Consider the following 19,932-nt stretch of genomic DNA (forward strand, 5'->3'; position numbering starts at 1 on the left):
ATGAGCAAGGCTCCGTGGGCATGGAATCCGCTGAGCCAGATGCGGGATATAATCTTCTGGTGTGCCATTTGCTAAGACCATTGGAAAAGTGCAGTATTTGGATGGGAGTGTCCCGTTTTTCCAGGTACCATCTGTCACAGCTTCCCTTGGCTAGGAAAGGGAAATCCCCCAACCCCTTGCGATTCCTGGGTGAGGCAATGCTCAGTTCTGCTTTGGCTTGCCTTCCGTAGGCTGCACCCACTGTCCAACCAGTCCCAGTGAGATGAACCGGGTACCTCAGTTGGAAAAGCAATCATCCTTCATCTGTGTCGATCATGCTGGGAACTGCAGACTGGAGCTGTTCCCATTCGGCCATCTTGGAATGGAATCCTCCTAGAGGGCATTTTTAACAGAGGAAAGGAGTGCAAAGTCCCTGAGATAGGGTCCTGCTGTGGGTGTTCAACAAAGAGGCAGGAGACCCGTGTGGTTGCAGCTGAGCGTGCGAGGGAGGAAGGAGGGGGAGTTGAGCCTCACAGAGATGGAAAGGAAGAAGGCAGAGCTCCTGGTGGGTGCCTGACCAGTGCTCCAAATGAGCCAGGAAACCCCTGGGGCTTTTAAGCAAAGGAATGACACAGTTGTTACAAGGCCACTTTGGCTGCTAGGTGGAAGACAGTCTGTAAAGGAGCAGGGCAGAACCACAGAGACCAATCAGGAGCTATTCCAGAAGCAATTTAGTAGAGAGGATGTGGCTGGGGTGGGGTGGTGGAGGTGATTAAAAGTGGATGGATTCTGAAGACATGTTGAAGTATAGAGCCAAAAGGTTTTACTGGTAGATTAGAGGCAACCTGTGAGAAAGATGGGCATCAAGGATGACCTCAAGATTTTTGGCCACGCAGCTGGAAGGATGGCGGAAGACTACAGGGGAAGTGTGCTTAGAGGTAAGGGGTGAACCAAGGATCTGGGACACGTCAGACCTGAGATACTGATTAGACACCCCAGCAGAGACGAGTGGGGTAAGTCAGAAGGATTCCCACATCTGGAATGAACTGGGGCATTATCAGCACGGAGATGGTATCTGAAGTCAGGAGACCGGATGAGACTATCTACAAAGTGAGCACAGACAGGAAGAGAAGACATCCAAGGCCACAGCCCTGGGGCCTATGTGAGAGGCTGGGGAGGCGAGGAGCCAGCACAGAAGACTGAAAACGAACAGCTGGTACCACTCTGGGCTAGGAGAAGGCTAGAAACTGCACCCTCCAGACACAGCATCATGCTGCAGGCTTCTGGCTTGCCCCCTCAAACAGGGACATGGCCAGAATTGCTAAGCAAAATCGCATCTCCAGCTATCATCAGTTTAATGGAGTAAAAGTTTGTTTTAAAGAATAATGAGACCCAATCTTAGTATAGTAATCAATAAACCAGAAAGACAACAAACGAATCCATCAAATTGGCCAAAAATTGAAATTCTAACAATATTAGGTATAGTTAAAGAGGTAAGGAAATGGAAAGTCTCTTCTGGAGAACAATGTAAAATTATAAAGCACAATATCTAGATATCTACATACAAAGTGGTACTGTTTATGCAAATTTAAAATACAAACATAAAATCACATACTATTCATAGATATATACATGTACGTTAAATGAACTGAAAGGAAAACCCCCAGTGCAGCGAGAGTTCCTCTGAGAGGGAGAGGAGAGTGGCGAGGAGTGGGGAGTAAGGGAAGCTGCCCCTCAGCGGCAATAACCTCGCTGAACTGGTTTTTAAAAACTATACTGAATTTGTGAAAAGAACTTGAAGCAAATATGAGAAAATATTTATAATCAACTCTGCTGTGAATACATGAGTACACACAATAAAATACTTTGTACTTTTTTTGTATTAAAAAAATCTCCAAATATGTTTTAAAAGCACAATAAAACAAGATCATCTGTTTAAAACAACAATTGTTTAATTATACCTACGCTGCAAGCCTATAATAAAGCAAAAGGAGAGGAATAAATTCTGCTGGTGTAGCAATGCATAATGTTAGGTCTCTAGCACAGCATGACACAGCACTTGGCAAAACTCCACCTCTATGTTCTACTTCACTATTATTTGACAAACACTGTAAAAACAACTTTGAGCACATTACCCACAAATACAGTCGTTTAAAAAAAAGTAAACTGAAAGGAAAAAGGTAAAACTACATTGTTTATCAGAAGTTCTAATCTAAATAGGGAATTAGGATATCAACTTTGAGCAATAATTTAAGACTAGGTTCAAATGCTTTTGGAATCAGATGAAAATACAACAATGAATAAATACATAGGTAGGTCAATCAATCAGTCAGCAAATGTAAACAATCCATGATAATTAATAGAAACTATAACTAATTCTCTTAAATATGCAAATTTAAGATATAAGTACTACCTCCCCTTAACGATTTAGAGAATTCTATAGACATATTAATTTTTATAGGATTCATCTTCTTGAAGAAGATATACATGAGTATATACTATAATAATACCTTTTTCTTGTCCCTTTTCTAGTCAGTGGGTAATAAGTATACTTGCTGAAACTCTAACACATTTTTCCTAACTTTTTACAACTGAATTGCTCTGTACCACTGAAAATGTGAGTCATTTCTCTTGTATTATTTACAAGTAAATCCAGGCTGATTCATTTCATGTGTTACAGGGATTAAATGCATTTGAATTTTTACCTATATATTCAATGATGTCCTTAACACTTTCTCTTTGGAAATTTTCTCTAGACCAAACTAATATATGATAAGAAAAACACAGCAAGCAGGTAAATGTTTAATTCAAAGCATTTTAAAAAGCAGAATACTTTTTCAATCTTTTTTTTCCTTTTGTCGATAAATCCTTGGGTTAAAAACAAGTTTCACAAAAAGATACTTCTATTCTCTGATGAGTTAGAACAGATGAACAGGTTTATTCTTCCTCAAAATTCGTCAGCGATAAATACTTAAGTTTGTTAACAATGTTTTTGAAAAACCAGCCATTTAACCTTTTTGGAATAATAAACACTTCGGAGAAGTAAACAAACGTTTTATTCCACAAATATGGAGCTGCTGCGCAGCACAAGGCACTGCGCTAAGTGCTGTGGGTGGGCACATGTTACGTACTCACTGGCTCCGCTCATGACATGCTGAATCATTGTGGTGGGAGCTCAGGTGAGAGCGTGAATAATCTCAGAATAAGGTAGAGGGGGAGTAAATGCTTTCAGGGAGGAAATTGTAAAATACTAGAGGAGTCCAGAGAAGGGAAGAATTGTTTCCTGCAAGAGGTGTGGAAAAAGAAAATCAGGGAAAGCTTCATGACAGCAGTGGACTTGGCTGGATCTTGAAGGAAAGTGAGATTTTGACCAGGGCGCTGGGAGCCACGTTTGTAGGGGAGTGAGGGCTGGGATTTTAAGTGAGGGGTGTAAAGGTGAAGAGCGATCAATGTCAAGTAGGCAGGAAATTCAAGCATGAGGGTAGGTAAAAGAAATGAGAAGGACAGAGGAGTAGGTAAGCAGCAAATTACAAAGGATTTTGATCACGGTCAAGTGTTCACATTTTATTTTCTAGACAAATGGGAACCGATGAGAAACTCTGAGCAGAGGAGAGGATCAGACACATGCTTCAGAAAGATGAACATCATGGGGAATAGATGAATAGGAAGGAGGACAATCTAGACATGGAAACACTAATTAGGAGTCTACTGCATATAAATAAGAGGTAATGAAAACAGGAATTAGGCAGTGTCAGTGGGAATGGAAAGGGTATGGAAGCAAAAAAAAACTGTACATTATAAATAGTATTTATGAAAAATATGTTATAAAGCCTTACCTGATTCTTCTGTATCCTGTTCATCTATTAAACCTACTGAGACGCCTAAATCCACACATTTCTTGCTATGTGCCTTGGACTTCATGTGTTTTGTCAGATTTCCTTAAGGGAAAAGAATGTTTACTAAGCTTACATAGTATGATTTTGCTATTGCATTTGTAAACATTGGCAAATTTCATTCCTATTCAAGCCAAAGTACAGATTGTGGTCATACAATTCCAATGACTAAAATGTGAACAAAAGCAAATTTGGTATCTATATGTTGTAATACCTTGTTATTTATCAGTTTATATTTTCTTTTTAAAATCTGCCTCCTCTACTTTGATAACATTTCCTTTACCTTATGTTTTCTATTCTCTAGTTCTTATTTCTTTCTGGGACATTTTGTACAAACTTAAAGTCTCTTTCAGACTACACTGTGATCTTGGAGTGTGAATTCTCCACTTGTTACGTCTGCTGGCGCTTTCTCATTTGTTTCTTTGCATGCTTTTTACTTTTGAGTTTATCCTCAGCAAGATTGTTTTCCATGGAATCCTAAGTACCCTGGGTTGCAGAAACATCTCTATAAAGCAGTTTTCCAATTGCTTCTGCCTGGAACCTTAACAGTTTCATTGGTTTCAGACAAGGGACTCTGGACCAGTTTTTTCATTTGTTTTTGCATGGTATAGATACAGGGTTTTACTTTTAAGTGGATGGGGTTTTTCCCACATGGCCCAAAGCCACTGGACAGGAGGACTAGGCTTATTTCAGGAACCTCAGATGCTACTCAGGACAGGCATGCCTGTAGGCTTGTATCTGGCCTCGATTCCCATAAGGCCTTCTAATTTTTTTTGTTAGTATCTGTTCACCATGTTAGCTTTGAGTTTCTTATTTCTGGCACCTTGGAATTCACCTTTCAATGTTTCAAGCTTGACTATCTATGAAAAACTATTTTGGGTCATTGTAATTTTATAAACAGTATTTCTGGAGTAAGAAAAAGCATTTCCTGTATTCATTTCACTTCACATATAGAGGATAAGTCTCAAAATAGTACCAGTAAAGGAGTGTTTTCCTCTGGCAGCTGTTGTATCGACCTCTTTAAGTAAGACCATGCTAGCTGAGAACCACTAGCCACACCTGCCTCAAGTGATCACTGAACCCAGCGGGGACAGCTCAGATTCTTCTCAGGATAACAAGCATCTCCAGTGGATAATGCCACACACAAAAACATTGCCAACAAGGGCAAGTCATCTTTTTTGAGAAACAGAAACAACTCTAAATGTTGAATTTAGTGGGCAGGGGCAAAGTAGTATTTGAGAATAAGTCTTTAGAAGAGCTCAAAATGTCTGAAACATTGGTCCAAATTTCAGGCTTGCGGTAGCTGAAGCACACGGAAAATAGCCGTATCTATTCAATTTCTTGATAAATGCACTAAGCCTGTGAAACTGGTCATCCCTGTAAAGCTGATTCTTGCACTACATAGTACATTCTTGTCTGGGCCAACCCCGCAGGAACCCAGAGCTTGGTACTTAAGGAGGTCAGGCTTAAGAGGCTGCCAAGACCAGATGATGACTAAGGTCCATCAAACCCTGACTTCTGTGATTCTGGAGATAACACCCAGATTAACACTTGGCTATCTCCGATATTTATGTTAAATATACTGAAAAAAATACGAAGCAAATATGGCAAAATCTTAGCAATTATTAAAAGATTATGGGCACAATGGTGTTCATTATACAGATCTCTACTTTTATTTGAGAGCTTTAAAGTTTTCACATTAAGAAATTATAAAAATGGTTTAGACATCTTACAAGTTGAAATTTCCACTTGTAAGTCAAAATGTTTTCAGTGTGTTAATACTAACAATATTACAAACCAAATTATAAGGTCCACTAATAGTCCTCTTTTTGTTGTTGTTGTTGAGATGGAGGTCTTGCTCTATCGCCCAGGCTGGAGTGCAGTGGCGAGATCTCGGCTCACTGCGACCTCCACCTCCCGGGTTCAAGCAATTCTCCCGCCTCAGCCTTCTGGGTAGCTGGTATTACAGGCATCTGCCACTGTGCCAGGCTAATTTTTTGTATTTTAGTAAAGATGGGGTTTCATCATGTTGCCTAGGCTGGTCTCAAACTCCTGACCTCAGGCAATCTGCCTGCCTTGGCCTCCCAAAGTGCTAGAATTACAGGTGTGAGCCACCGCACCTGGCCCTCTTCAAAATGTTTTTGCTCCCTAGATAGACAGCCATTGCAGGTTGTTTACTTTTTAAGAAGCTAATGTATAATTGTAACTAGACAAATTTGGAAATACAAGTTTTTAGTAAGCATATTTTCTCATAACTTTAGCTATTACTTATTATGAATCAACTTCCTAAATAATGTAAAATAAACAAAAATCTGCATTTCAATATACAAAATATTTAATATGTGCCCATATTGAAATGCAAATTATCTCCTAGCAATTTTATAAACCTTGTGTGTTAATTTAATAAGTAATTTTTCTGATAGATTTAATAAACATTTATCTGAATCCTCTGGAAAGCAGGAGAGGTTTTGTTTCTGGATTCCTATAGCTACACACAGACTAGCTTTCTGTGATATAAGTAAGACTAAATCTTGAAGAGATACAAGCTCTCTATATATTTTCTGCCGATTGACCTTTAAAGCAGAATCATGAAAACAAATCAATTAAAATTATTTTGAACATGTACTCAGAAAATAAACTCAGAAGGCAAATAATGAATTACGGATTTGTAAGCATTACCATCAGAAGCATCAAGTTTTAGCTCTACAGATTATTTGTCTGATAGTGTTTTGCTGTCTTTGCATACTGTATTTATACAGCATGCCATCATATCACTATTTCCTTCTGTTAGTAACCAGACATGTTCAATAAGTGGAGGATATCAAGTAAATCAGAGAAGGTGAAAATCTGGGGCCTAATTGAAAAAAAAGGTCTACTATTATTTAACTACCTTTAAAAGGTGCTGTGGAATCTGTTTTACATAGATTCATAAAAAGTAGACTTCAAAAAGGAAGCTGACCATAAAAAATGAGAAGTGTCATGCCAAGAATAAGGAAATCCTGAATTTCTAATATTTTTTCACCAGTCTCCTCAGCAAGGATAGCCTCCTTCAAATAAATATTTATCATATAATTCCACATGACATCTTACAAAACAAAAAAATTAATGCAAATTCAGTTACACAGCATATTAGAGATACATAAGACATGAAAAGTGCTAACAGGCAATGCTCACTCTTCAAGGGTCGTTATGAACTGTCCACCATTTAGTTAACATTTATCTAAAATCTTTGAGTTATTTCACTGAGATTAACACTCTGTGACTCATCATATTTTTCCTTGCCAAGAAATCTCTGTAGTTTCATTTGGTTTACCACATCTAGGTTGTCCTTCCTTTTTTGCCCTTATTTCATAAATATTTTTAAATACCCTGATTCCTTTTCTTCTTTCTATTGAGAAATACCCATTTCCCATTGTATGTTGATCTTCTTGTATTTGATAACATCTTCTTGTACATGATAATCTTTTATTAGTATTATTAGCTTTCTAAACATGCTTCTTGTCTCAAAGGAAGTTAACAGATGTTTCTTAATCATAGGATCAAAACAGGTGAAAAGGTGATAAATTCAGTTAAAAGACCAAAGTACTTTACCCTATCAGAGTCCTCCCTCAGGACCAGGAAGGAAAATCATCTTTAAACTCAACCTCCAACTACAGAGGGAGGTTCTACATCACAATTAAAGAACTGCATCCTGAGTATCCCTCCCAACCTCTCTCATTGCTTGAAACTTTTTTGAAATATTCAAAGCCATCTGAAGAATATTTTGTTTTTCCATCATTCTTGTTTCAGACACCATTGGCACTAAAAGAGCACTAATTTGAAGCATGTAGTTGTTACAAGTTATAACTCTCTTTAAATGCCCATAAATACTAGCCAAAAAATGTAATAAATTTTGCTAAGGAGTTGATCAATCTTTAAAACAAAAACTGCAAAGACAATCAACATACGAAAAAAGTAAACATTAACTCAAAGGACAAAAGTTGTTTCTATTTTAAAAAATCAAGTAGATTTTTTTTTTTTTTTTTTTACAGATACTGTTTTCTCAGACATGTTTTCACAATTACCTTGCTTTGTTAAGATCCTTGGTTTTTAGAGAGTGGCATATAAAATCAAAATCTCAAGTAACAAATTGTTCATGAAAAAGGAGCCTAACGGAAGAAGCAAACATTTAAAGTAGTATATCTATTACATGTATCAAGAAACTTGTACAGGGTAAAATTAACTATGAGTAAGGCTTATAAATAAAAACATATTTAAAAAACCAGAAAGGGTCCTAAATATAATTTTAATGATGAGTTCTGAGACTTCTTTATAAACATTAATAGAAACTATAGAAAATTTTTGAAGCTAAAATTTAACAGTATTATTGTAAAAAACAGCATCATGAAAAAAATGGCTATGTATGCCTAAAATTAGACAATAAAACAGAAGTGTAATTATTATAGAAGTTTACTGTAGTTATTATTTTAACTCTTTCTTCAATCTTTTAACACCCAGTGAATTTACCTGTGATCATGAAAATTTCTTTTTCTTCTTCAGCCCCAAATTAAGTATTTTTGAAAAGGTATATTAGTCATCATGTTGTACAACTGCAATTTAAGGAGTTAAAATTTTTAAAAAGGGCAGTTGCTCTTTTAAAAATATTATATTTATTATATATTTATTCTAAAAGCATACAATTAAACATTTTCCAAAGGTTCTAAAATTATATAAAGCAATAAGACTACAACATTGACAAAATGTAATTTACATTAGTCTATTGAAGCTACTATTTCGTTGGTCAAAGAAAACGCATAGTTGGGTTTTAGCTCTACCACCTAAATACACACAAAAAGGACCTTGAAGCAATGTGCATCTCATACCTTTAGTCTTAAAGGAGAAGTTACAGTAAGTGCAGTGGTAGGGGCGGACATCTGTATGGGTTCGTATGTGTTTCTTTAACATGCTAGGTTTCTTACAACGTATTCCACATTCTTCACAAATGTATTTTCCTCTTCCCCTGCCTCGGACATATACATACTCTTCATTTGACTTATATCTAATTTAAAGAAAAAAAATGAATAGGGAGATTGGACACTATGTCTTTAAGAAAATAATGATGATTAAAATTCAAACCAAAAATAAAACAAGGCACAACTTTTATACTCAACCAATAACAATTTTATGCATGTGCAAGTAACAGAATATTCCAACTTTTTACATCAATACTTAATACAGCTAATTCTAATCAAACAAACTTTTGCAATATTATACTTTGTTTTGTTTTGTTTTTAGAGACAGTCTTGCTCCGATGCCCAGGCTGGAGCACAGTGGTGCAATCGTAGCTCACTGAAACCTCAACCTCCCAGGCACACATGATCCTCCCGCCTCAGCCTCCTGAACAGCTGGGACTATAGGCACGCACCACTGCACTCCACTACTGTATGTAATTTTAAAATACTTTCCTGTTTCTAAGTCATTGGTTAAATTTTTTTCTTCATTGCTAGATTCAATCACAGTAATTTTTAAGTACTGAAATATTTTGGAGCTTTACTATAACTATAATTGGCTTTTATGATTTTTTGCTCACAACGAAACACACAAAGATATCAAATGGGCAATGAATTCATCTGAGAGCAGATTCTCTAGGTCATTCCTTATTGTAAATCAATGTGAAAACCAAGGTTCACTCTAATAATTTACTTTTCAGCTGCCTTCAAGGTTGTATAGTACTTCCCAAATAGTCATCATTTCTCCATCAAAATAAAATTATTTAACATAATGCTAACATATTTTGCTCTGGAGATTCTGTTAATATGCTGAGAAACCTTGCAACATTGATATTAAATTGGCGCTAAGTCTTCATTCACATGAAAGCAAATGTACATTTAAAAAGTAAGTTTAAATGTACATTTAAGAAGTAAAATTTGTACTTGCCCTCCATCAAATATTTTAATTCTTCTTGGTTCACTTTTGATTAAGGAATTTTCTTTATCTTGCTCACTGTTAATTTCAGAGGCATCTTTATTGCTGAATTCAACTACTGTGGACTTTTGATTACCTAATGCTCTCTGAAAGGAAAAAAGAGAGAAACTAATTTAATAAAACTGAAAACACAAACATGCTAATCTTTCACTGGAAATTAAAACACGGCAGAGCACAGAGCATATGGTCAACGAAATGCATTTCAAAGTAGTAATAGGTTCAAAGGGCATTTGCTTTTTCTCCTCCCTTATGAATCTGTCTCAATCACAGCAAAATGATAAATCTTATGTTACTTTAAAATTCCACCACAGGTCACTGACACCCCTAACTAAAGGCTTTACAACCTCCTACACCATGGTATTTCATAAGTTTACCAGAAACTATTTTTAGTAGACTAAATATTTTTTCTTCCATTTAACCAACCACTCATACTACCATTTAAATACATTTCTTAAAGAGTTTACTTTTGGAGATGGAAAAGAGCTAGTTACCCCTTTTGGTAAAATAATGCCTCATACCCCTTAGAAACATCACTAAGTCTCCTTCAGCTTCAGTGCAGTATAATGTAAAGCAGAAGCCCCATTTCCCATTATTTTACTTTTTCTTCCTCCATTATTTTAAATCACAAATCTTTTTTGAGATGGGGTCTCATTATTGCCCAGGCTTGAGTGCAGTAGTACAACCATAGCTCACTGCAGCCTCAAACTCCTGGACTCAAGAGGTCCTCCCACCTCAGCCTCCTGAGTAGCTAGGACCACAGGCGTGAGCCACCACACCTGACTACTTTTAAAATTTTGTAGAAATGGGGGTCTTGCTCTGTTGCACAGACTAGTTTTATACTCCTGACCTCAAGTGATCCTCCCACCTCAGCCACCCAAAGGGCTGGGATTATAGGCATGAGTCACCATGCCCAGCTAAAACTGTAATTATTTCTATCTTCTCAAAAGTTTACTGACTACTGTTAAACGTGACATCCAGGTCTAGCCAAAAAGTTAGGTTTTGGCTTGAAAACAACTAAGTCTCTGGAAAAAAAGGTAATGAACATCAAAATCAAAATGATAAAACAATGTGTGGTTTTCCTATAGGAACTATATAATAATATCATCTTGTGATTTTATGTAAGATTTTATGCTACCACCCCTTTGACAGTATGTTGTCTCACTTATGGTGCCATTCTATTCTCTCGGGTCCCTGTGAGGCAGGCAGCACAGGTGGACTATATATCCCAGTGAGGAAGGGCACTCTCAGGGTGAAGTTCCTTGTCCCAGGGCAAGTGTTAAGCAAACACTCAAACTCTAATCATCTGGCTGAATCCAACGCAACGCACAACTTTTCCTACCGAGGGCTTCTTTTATGCAAACCTCTTTGAAGAAATTACATGGTCAAGCAGACAGCTGTGGTGCTGAAATGACTTAATAATACTAAGAGATAAGAGTCCATTCATTATGGAGAGGGGTCTGTGTGGCCTCAGAATAGTAACTTGGGAGGCCCATTCTTACACAGGCAGGAGTAAAGAAAAGTTGCTGGCCCACATTCCTCAAAAAGGCAGTGGGAAGAGCTACTGATGCAACCTTTCCTTCTCTTTTCCTGGCAAACAGATTGGCTTCCGCATAATTTGGAATATATACACACACCTTCCTTTGACTTTATCCCTTCAACAGTAATCCTCTTTATTTTCAATATCAAATTCCCCTTTATCTTTTGCTCACTTTCATACTATTAAATCTGGCTTCTACTTGCCAAAGTTATCAATGAGCTAAATGCCAAAATCTTAGTCTTTACATGCTTTAGCACTCTATGTATCATATGTTGAAGATGCCATATTTCACCTAGAAATCCTTTTACTTCATAGCATCTATCTGTTCTTTCCCACTGTGAATCATAAATGCATTAACATTTGGGTTGTGGATAAAAGTCCAGTAATCCGTCCTCCATAGCCACTTGCTCATAGACTCAACTCTCCAGCGATCTGCACAGTCCAGATATACCCATTTGCCTTCAACTTTATTTGACCTAACAACTCTCCTTGAATATCTTCTTCCATGTTTTGTGTGATGCCACTTTCTGCTCATTCTTCTCCTTCCTCTATGATCAATCTCTTTCAGTTTCCACACCGGAGTGTGGACTTTCTTCATCCATTCAACTTTTTAAGTAGTAATGATCCCCAGGATCCAGTCTAGGCTCTCTCCTCTTCTTTATATCCTGAGCAATCTCATTAATCACAACTATGCGCTAAAGAATCTCTACACACTTCCACCCAGAGCTCTCTCCTAAGCTCCAAATCTAGATATGCATTTCCAGACATTTCTTCCGAGGCATTTGGTACTCAAGGAGAGCCACTTCTCACAAGCACTTCAGGAACATACATGGAGATTTGTTTAAATTCTAACGATTAGGTCTTATCTTCCAAGATTTAGTAGATTTAGAGCTTGAGAACTTAAATTCCACAGGTGGTTTGGATGCACTTTCCTTCACTGAGAAAGTATCATTGGTTCTCCACCACCACACACATGCTTTGGTTTTTACCTACGTTTCCAACTTTACAGCACTTTTTAACCAGACCAGACTCCTCAGAGTTCTTTAAATGAACCAAGTTTATTCTCATTTCCATGTCATTTCGTGTATTATTAATTTTTTTTATTCTTGCTGGGTGCAGTGGCTCACACCTGTAATCCCAGCACTTTGAGAGGCCAAGGTGGGTGAATCACCTGAGGTCAGGAGTTCGAGACCAGCCTGGCCAACATGGCGAAACGTGTCTCTACCAAAAATATAAAAAGTTAGCCAGGCATAGTGGTGGGCACCTGTAATCCCAGCTACTCGGGAGGCTGAGACAGGATGATTACTTGAACCCTGGAGGTGGAGTATGCAATGAGCCAAGATCGCACCATTGCACTCCAGCCTGGGCGACAGAGTGAGATTCTGTCTTTTAAAAAAAAAAAAAAAAAAAAAAAAATTATTCTTTTTGCCTGAAAAAAAATCCCTATTTTTTTTTTTTTTTTTAAATTTTGAACACTTAGCTAAAGTATCACCACCTTTGGAGTATCTTTGCTGAATTCTTATCTCTTCCAACTACTAGCAATGTTAGAAGTTTCCTTCTTTAGAATTGTTCACACTTCTATGGTAATACTCATACTGCAATATTTTCCTACTGACAAATCTGTAAATGTTTATTAACCTGTGTTGCATGCTTATGAATCTGCTGAGGCCAAACACTTCTGAATATCCAGAGTCCAACGTGATATCCTTACCTATTATTCTAATCATGTAAATGACTTTTGCCCATTTTATAAAGCTGATAATTCTAATGAGACTGATTCCACAAATTACCCTAAATTATAGTTTCATGACCTTAAATTACTTTATAAATCTTGACCAAATCAACTTATCAAGTATATGAATTATTTTGTGAAACTTCTCTCTAGTGCTAATGGCTCTCACAGCTACAATGGAAGAGAGTCGGAATGGGCATGACAGGGGCATGTAGTTAATAAGCTCAAGACAAATCTAAATGGCTTTCTGCTTATATTTCAGGATGAAATGCAACTATCTTTGATTATCTACACCTGTTTCCCTGCATTAGCAGGAACAAAGCATAACCATGATTTCCTTTCACTTAACAAGAAAAACAAAACCTTAATATAGGTAACACATTAAAGTAAAATCATGATCATCTGTACTACTAAATAAAGACTTACATAGTTAGCTGAGAAAAAAAAAGTGCTCAGGGTAAATTATTTCTAAAATCTTTCAAGATAGAATCACAGAAAGACTCCTGGTAACTTTTATCGATGTAACTCCTGGGGTAAATATAACACCCTGTCTTTCAAATAAGACACTTAAAGCACAATTTGTCACTCAAAATTAAAATATTTCCAGTTAAAATATTTAAAGGTATCAAGACACATTTAAAACAAATTTGCACAAACCATATCTGAAGATAAATTATATTTCAAGTACCTTGCTTAAGTTGCTTTTCCACTTGCTTGAATAGACCAATAAATCTGACTTGGAATGGGTAGTTATTGCTTGACAATATAGTGATTTTCCAGTGTTCTGTTTTGAATTAAGGAGAGAAAGTGCAACTTTTGTGGGCAAACCGAGTGGATTTGGATTACTGGAGCTTACTGTCCAATCAGTATAGGCTGAAGTTTTCTGGTCCTTCTGAGGTAAATGCAACGACTTCTGCCTTAAGAGATAACACCATGTAAAGTTGGTTGTAGTTTTCAGGCTAGGGAAAGCCAGCTGCTGGGTGTCCCTGATGCTAAACAATGACAGAGAAGTGACTGGCTGTTGACTTTGCTCTTGGATGTTTACTTTGTCACCTTGATTTTTAACCCCTGGAGACTTCCTTTCTTGGTTATTGTCTGTACATTTCAAAGGAGAAATATGAGTATTTTCTGAAGGGACAGGTGAATTTCGAACTGTAAGAGTTAATGATGTGGATGACTTGACGTTTTCAAATTCCTGCAATTCACTTATAGGTTCTATAACGACAAATTCAGAGCATCCTGTTGACGAATTATCAGCTGGTAAAACATCTGTCAAATTAACAGCCTCACTACTAATTTCAGGTTGAGAAAAAACATCCTTTTCCAACATCACACCGTCCAGGGGCTCTGTAGTACAAACCTGCCTCACTAAAACAGGCTTCTTCTGTTTACTAGCTTCATCAGCTCTCGAACTCAAAGGCTCTAAAGGTCTCACATCTGTTGCACAAACAGCTCCATTTTCATCTTTGGCCCGCTTCTGGTGCTTTTCCATGGCGATGTCTAAACTATTTGCTGGGGAAAGCATCCTTTTACTCGAAGCTGAAGATTCTTGTTGAGGTGAAAGTCGACCAACAGATATTTTCTGAGTTATGGGCAAGGATTCTGATAGAGAAGAATTTTGGCCCATCTCTGAAAAAACATTTTCACAAACAAATTCCTTCTCTGGGTTTGGCAAAGCATTCTGATGACCTTTTTGCAATGTTGGCACAGAATTTTGTTCTTCACTGACTGGCACTACACTATGATTAGTCTGGCAAATTGGCTGATTAGGCAGATCTTGGGTCACTAGTATTTGCGGCAGGGATGTGAGCGTAGCAAAACAGTAAGCAGGAACATTACTCTGCAGGCGTACGGGCAGCATGAATGACGACGGCACCTTCTGCACCTGACTTCCAAGTGGCCTGAGCTCTGGTGGTGGCAGAGGATGCGAATTAGACATGCTATCGATCAATTTGGTTGGTAACGCTGCTGATGTCACACAACGATCTGGTCCAACTGGATCTGAAATAACTTGATTTGGCAAAGAATGTACAGGATTAGAAGAGCAAGACGGGCCTGAAGTGAAAACCTGACAATGCAATTGGTATTTGGGAGCAAAGCAATCCTCACTTTTAGAAGGCCCAGATAAAACAGAATTTTTATCTGGTTTGCTACCCTGCGTAGACACTTGCAGAGATAGCTGTGTGCTCTGGTGGCTAGGGGGTGCATGGATTTGATTTAACAAATTGATGTCACAGAGCTGTTGAACAGGAAAGATGCTGGTAGAGCTGGAGTTTGACGTTTCTGCCTGCAGATCCTTAACCTGAGTCTGAGAGTGCAAAGTATTTGCAGAAAACTCAGCTAAAGATGTACTAGTGAGCTGAGGCCCCTGATATGGCACTGTGTTCACACTGGGAAGAGCAATATTTTGGAAAGATGTTGGGTTTACAGGAGACAGATGACTATCTGGGGCTATGTTTAAAGATATCTGCCGTACCAGTGGGCCTCTCCTTCTTTCTAAGAGAGGCACGTGCCCAGTCACTCCCCCTCGAGAAGGTGAAGATGGAGGCTGCAATTCAATAAGTGGTGCTGTCTGGGGTGGGGTGATGCTTCCACAATCAAATGATTTGCTTCTGAGATCAGACACCTCCATTGATGTTTGCGTGCAATTAATCTGTTCTGATGCAGCACGCCTCATTTCCCGGTGACTTCCAGGAACATTCAGCATGTTCAAGCCAGCTGGAATCATAAGAAACTCGGCTTTATTTAGAAAATCGATTTTGGGGGAAGCCTCCGTTTTAGAAATGTCCTCTATATCTAAAGAGGCTGAGAAACTTGAAGTGTGAGATAAACTGCTCTCCCTACTTAGACTCCTGGAGAGAGTGGAATCAAAGCTCGATTCCGTTGAGGAATGTTCTATCTCAGCCAGACGGAGTCTTTTCTTTTTGGGTGGCAGTTTCTCTGTTGGCAATTTTGACAAGGTTTCACTACGCTGGGGCCAACTGAACTTCTCTGACTTTTCTTGATCGTGGCATTGAGCTTCCAGGTCCCGATCTGGTTCTTCTGTGACTAAAATCTCTGGAACTTGGATGTTGTGCTGCCGGACAAGTCTTGAAGGCTGTCCTAACACATGTCGTTCATTTGGACTCTTTCTGGAGCTTTCCTGAAGTTCTCCTCTGAGAGCGTCTGATAGTGCAAGCTGGTGAGGATAAGACCTGTCCCGAGAAGGGTGACCTTCCTCTTGGGAGATTCCTATCACTTTCAGAGACCCAGGCTTCCCTGTTCTATTCGGCTCCTGGAAGGAAACTGGGGAGGCTCTTTCAAAGGGCTCAGACTTGTCAAATGAGTTGGGCCTGCTCAGGGAGTTGGTGTGCTGGATGACGGAGATTCCAGTTCCGTGTCTCTGCAGTTCTATCTTGTCCTGGGCTGCTGAACTTATCTGTTGCTCCATGATGGTCGACAGCTTGGGATCCATGGTCTGTTCAGGGCCCCTGGCAACAAGGTGAATTTGGGAGTTTTGCAACTGTATATTTTTATGCTGCTGGTCACTTCTTATGGTAACATTATGTTTAGGCAAACTGGGATTAGAGCCCAGAGCATTCTGAAACTGAAGGCCTTCGGAACTTTTTGGAGAAGTTCCACTTTCATTTTGCTGAAGTTCATCATCATCCCCAACACTTTTCATTTTCCTCCTTTTTCTTATCTGGGGCGTCTGTTCCCAGACGCCAGAGGACCCAGCAACTCTGTAGTGTAGAATCTGCGGCTGCGGACCGCCGGGCACAGGGCTGTGCTCAGGTTCTCTCATGGCTACCTTTGTTTTTGGTCCGTGTAACTCAGAACAGTAAAATTTCTTATGATTTTCAAAATTTTCCAGTTTCCTATACCTGTTTCTACAAGTTTCACACTCAAACATTGTCCCTCGCCCTTGATGAGACTTCTTTTTTTCTATATGTGGGCCTTGTGCCAATGCCTTGCTCCGTGCTGACATGGCTTCACCAACAGCATGGCATCCTTGGTGGCTCTCATCCAGGGACTGTCCAGTACCAAGAACATGACTTTCATTTGCTGAAGAATCTTCTATGGCTGCTTGTCTCACAAGTGTACGGGGATGTCCACTCTGGGGCACAGGAGTGTTAGGTCCTGATACAAAGACATCGTCATAGAAAGCGCCAATTTTGTCATCAAATGACTGACTTCCTCTTAGTGGATGAGGAGGAGGTATTATATTTGCAGGTACTGCTGAATAACCTGTGGTCGGCATGGAATTACTTCTTGTGATAGGTAAACAGTCAAGTGAAGGTACAGACAGAAGAAACACTTGCTTTGATTTTTCAGTAGGGGTGAAAGGAGACTTCGGTATATCAGAGCTTGAACTTGTTCTCCGTCCCACTGGTTTTAAATCAAACTGGAAAGAATCTTTAAATATGTATGATTTGGGGGAATCAATGCTTCCTCGTCTTGACAGTGAGGTTCTCCGTGGCTTCACACTATCCAGTTGCTTGTCATCTACCAAAGCTTCATTGTCTGAAATAAGCTTCGATATCCGCTCCTCAAGTGTTTTTGTGGCCAAAGGTGGGCGCATCTGACCTGGTAAAAGCAATGCCTTTTCCCCTGGGGGCAAAGCAGAGGGTGTTGACGTGGTGACAAGAGCTGCAGAGGGTCCGTTACTCCTTACAGAGTCTTGTTCTGTGCTGGGTAATGTTCTGGCAAAGGGTGTTGGTGGACTCACTGTTTGATCGGCACTTTCAGAACGTGAAAAGTAACCAGAATCTGTACTTCCTAAACTTCGAGGACTCAGGAGCTTTCCTTGCTGCTCTTGGGAGTAATCGGTAGCCTGCTGCCTTTGTAGCTGGGCGTGTATCGTTCCTACATGAGAGTCTTGCTTTCCTTCCAGTGGATTCATGTCACCTTTCTGGTGGGACTTCTCATTAGTCTCCAACCTGGAGACTCCACCCTGGGACACGTTGGCTGAAAGTGGCTGTACGTTTGTCACCTGAAGGTCCTTCTGCTTTTGTGCACTAGAAAGTTCAGGCTTGGGATCCACGGCCTTTGGACTGTCAGTTCTTAAGGGGGACACGGTGACATGGTGGACCACAACTTTTGGTAACTCTGTCACAGCTTGTGATTCTGCAGATTTGTCCTGTAGCAAAAAGTCACCTACCACATTTTCTGGATTGCTTGGAGTGAAGCTTGATTTTAGTAAAGTTTCAGCATTTGACATCCTCTTTATTATGTGCACAGGCTGCAGCTCCATGGCGCCCAGGTCATGCTGTCTCTCATCAGTGGTGCCTTCCTCCTCACTCTCCCCACTGTCTTCTACGTCTGAATGAATACTAAGTGCTTTGGGGGACTCGTGGGACAAGAACAAGCCACCAGCATCTGGCTGCAAGACAAGACCCAGTTTGATAGTATGTGCGTGGGATTTCTTGTGCTTATACAGATTACTTTTAGTCTTAAATGAAAATCCACAAGTCACACAGGGATAGGGTCGCTCTCCAGTGTGGGAGCGGATATGCTTTAAAAGCACACTAGGCTTTGCACATGCTCTATTGCAATACTCACAAATATATTTTCCTTGTTTTTTTGGCTTCTGATCTTTCAGAAGAAGATTGCACATTTGCTCTACGCTTTGATTAACAACAGAGGCAATATGAGTTGAATTATAGATTGGTGTGGGGGGCGACTGTGTAGAATTAGCTGGACTTATTGACAAAGGTGAAGCAGAATCCATTTGCTGGTTTTGAGGAGTAACCTGAGATCTACTGGAAGGTGAAGTTAGGCCTACAGATGATGTCACTGCTATATTATAAACCTGTTCAAGTTTGGCATTCTCTTGATTTTGCAGATTTGTCAGTGATCCTGTGAAACCTGAACACCCTGGAAGCTGTTGATTATGTTGGTTGGATTTGGAAACAAAGTGTTCATGTTGATGATACAAATGAGAAGCTGACTGCACTGCCCCTTGCTCATTCTTCTGAGCAGCAGACACATGGACTGTGTATGAGGTACAAGAAGACTGTGATTCAGCAACCAATTCCTGTGAAGTCTGATTTGGGGCATCCATTGAATTGTTTTTTAATTTGGAAGGTGAACGTGCAGTTTTATTTGGCCTCAGTTTTTCTGTCTTAATTGCACAAGATGAGCCCTTTTGTGACAAGGTGCTCAGTTCTGGCTCCATTGCTTTCAGTAAGACATCGAATGCGGTGTTTGTATAGGAGGGGGACGTAGTGCCACAATGAGAAAAGATGCATTCGCTATTGTCAGTCCTGGTTTTACTTGACAAGGAACTTGAGTCACATTGTTCATTGAGGACACTGAATTTGGCAGGGTCAGTGCCTTCGGATTTCCATCTGCGCAGTTCAGATGGATGCTGCAGAAACAAGGGCTTCTTTGGGGAGACAGATACTTCGGATTTTGAGGCTTCGGCAATTATTCCAGGTGTTTCTCCGTTTTGTTTGGTAAACTGCTTCCCATTTTTTACAGGAATATAATTCTGTTTCTTGTGAGACTCCGAAGCACTATGAAGAACGGCAAAAGATGACTCTTCTGTATTTTGTTTATGTTTTGCCTGAAGAGGATTTCTCAGTGGGGATTTTGGTATTTTTTTCAGGTGATTCTCAGTTACGACCTTTTTGCGTTTCACACCTTTAAGGGATTCCGAAGTTCCTTTAACACCAGCCTCTAAGATTTCTGTTAAAAAAACAACAACAAACAATTGGTAACATTGTACATACACCAACTATACTTTTTTGAAAATTAAGATTACTATCATAAGGACATTATGACAAGTGAAGAAAGTAGTGTAAGGAAAGTCTATTTTTTAAATAAAACTGCACTTCTGCATTCCA

At 39.2% G+C, this 19,932-nt stretch overlaps 1 protein-coding gene across 3 annotated transcripts in view; it reads right to left on the minus strand.

Annotated features, from left to right (window-relative positions):
* The window catches only part of HIVEP1 (HIVEP zinc finger 1), a 155,932-nt gene that overhangs the window by 25,460 nt on the left and 110,540 nt on the right, over positions 1-19,932 (minus strand). For all 3 annotated transcript variants that reach the window (XM_023185348.3, XM_023185350.3, XM_023185349.3), the window contains exons 4-7: positions 13,794-19,774; positions 9,789-9,922; positions 8,735-8,910; positions 3,816-3,917 (exon numbers count right to left, since the gene is read on the minus strand). In XM_023185348.3, the coding sequence (XP_023041116.2) occupies positions 3,816-3,917; positions 8,735-8,910; positions 9,789-9,922; positions 13,794-19,774 (6,393 nt within the window). The remainder of the gene's footprint in view (positions 1-3,815; positions 3,918-8,734; positions 8,911-9,788; positions 9,923-13,793; positions 19,775-19,932) is intronic.

This window comes from Piliocolobus tephrosceles, chromosome 5 (genome assembly GCF_002776525.5).
Source record: "Piliocolobus tephrosceles isolate RC106 chromosome 5, ASM277652v3, whole genome shotgun sequence".
In the NCBI taxonomy this organism is placed as follows: Eukaryota; Metazoa; Chordata; class Mammalia; order Primates; family Cercopithecidae; genus Piliocolobus; species Piliocolobus tephrosceles.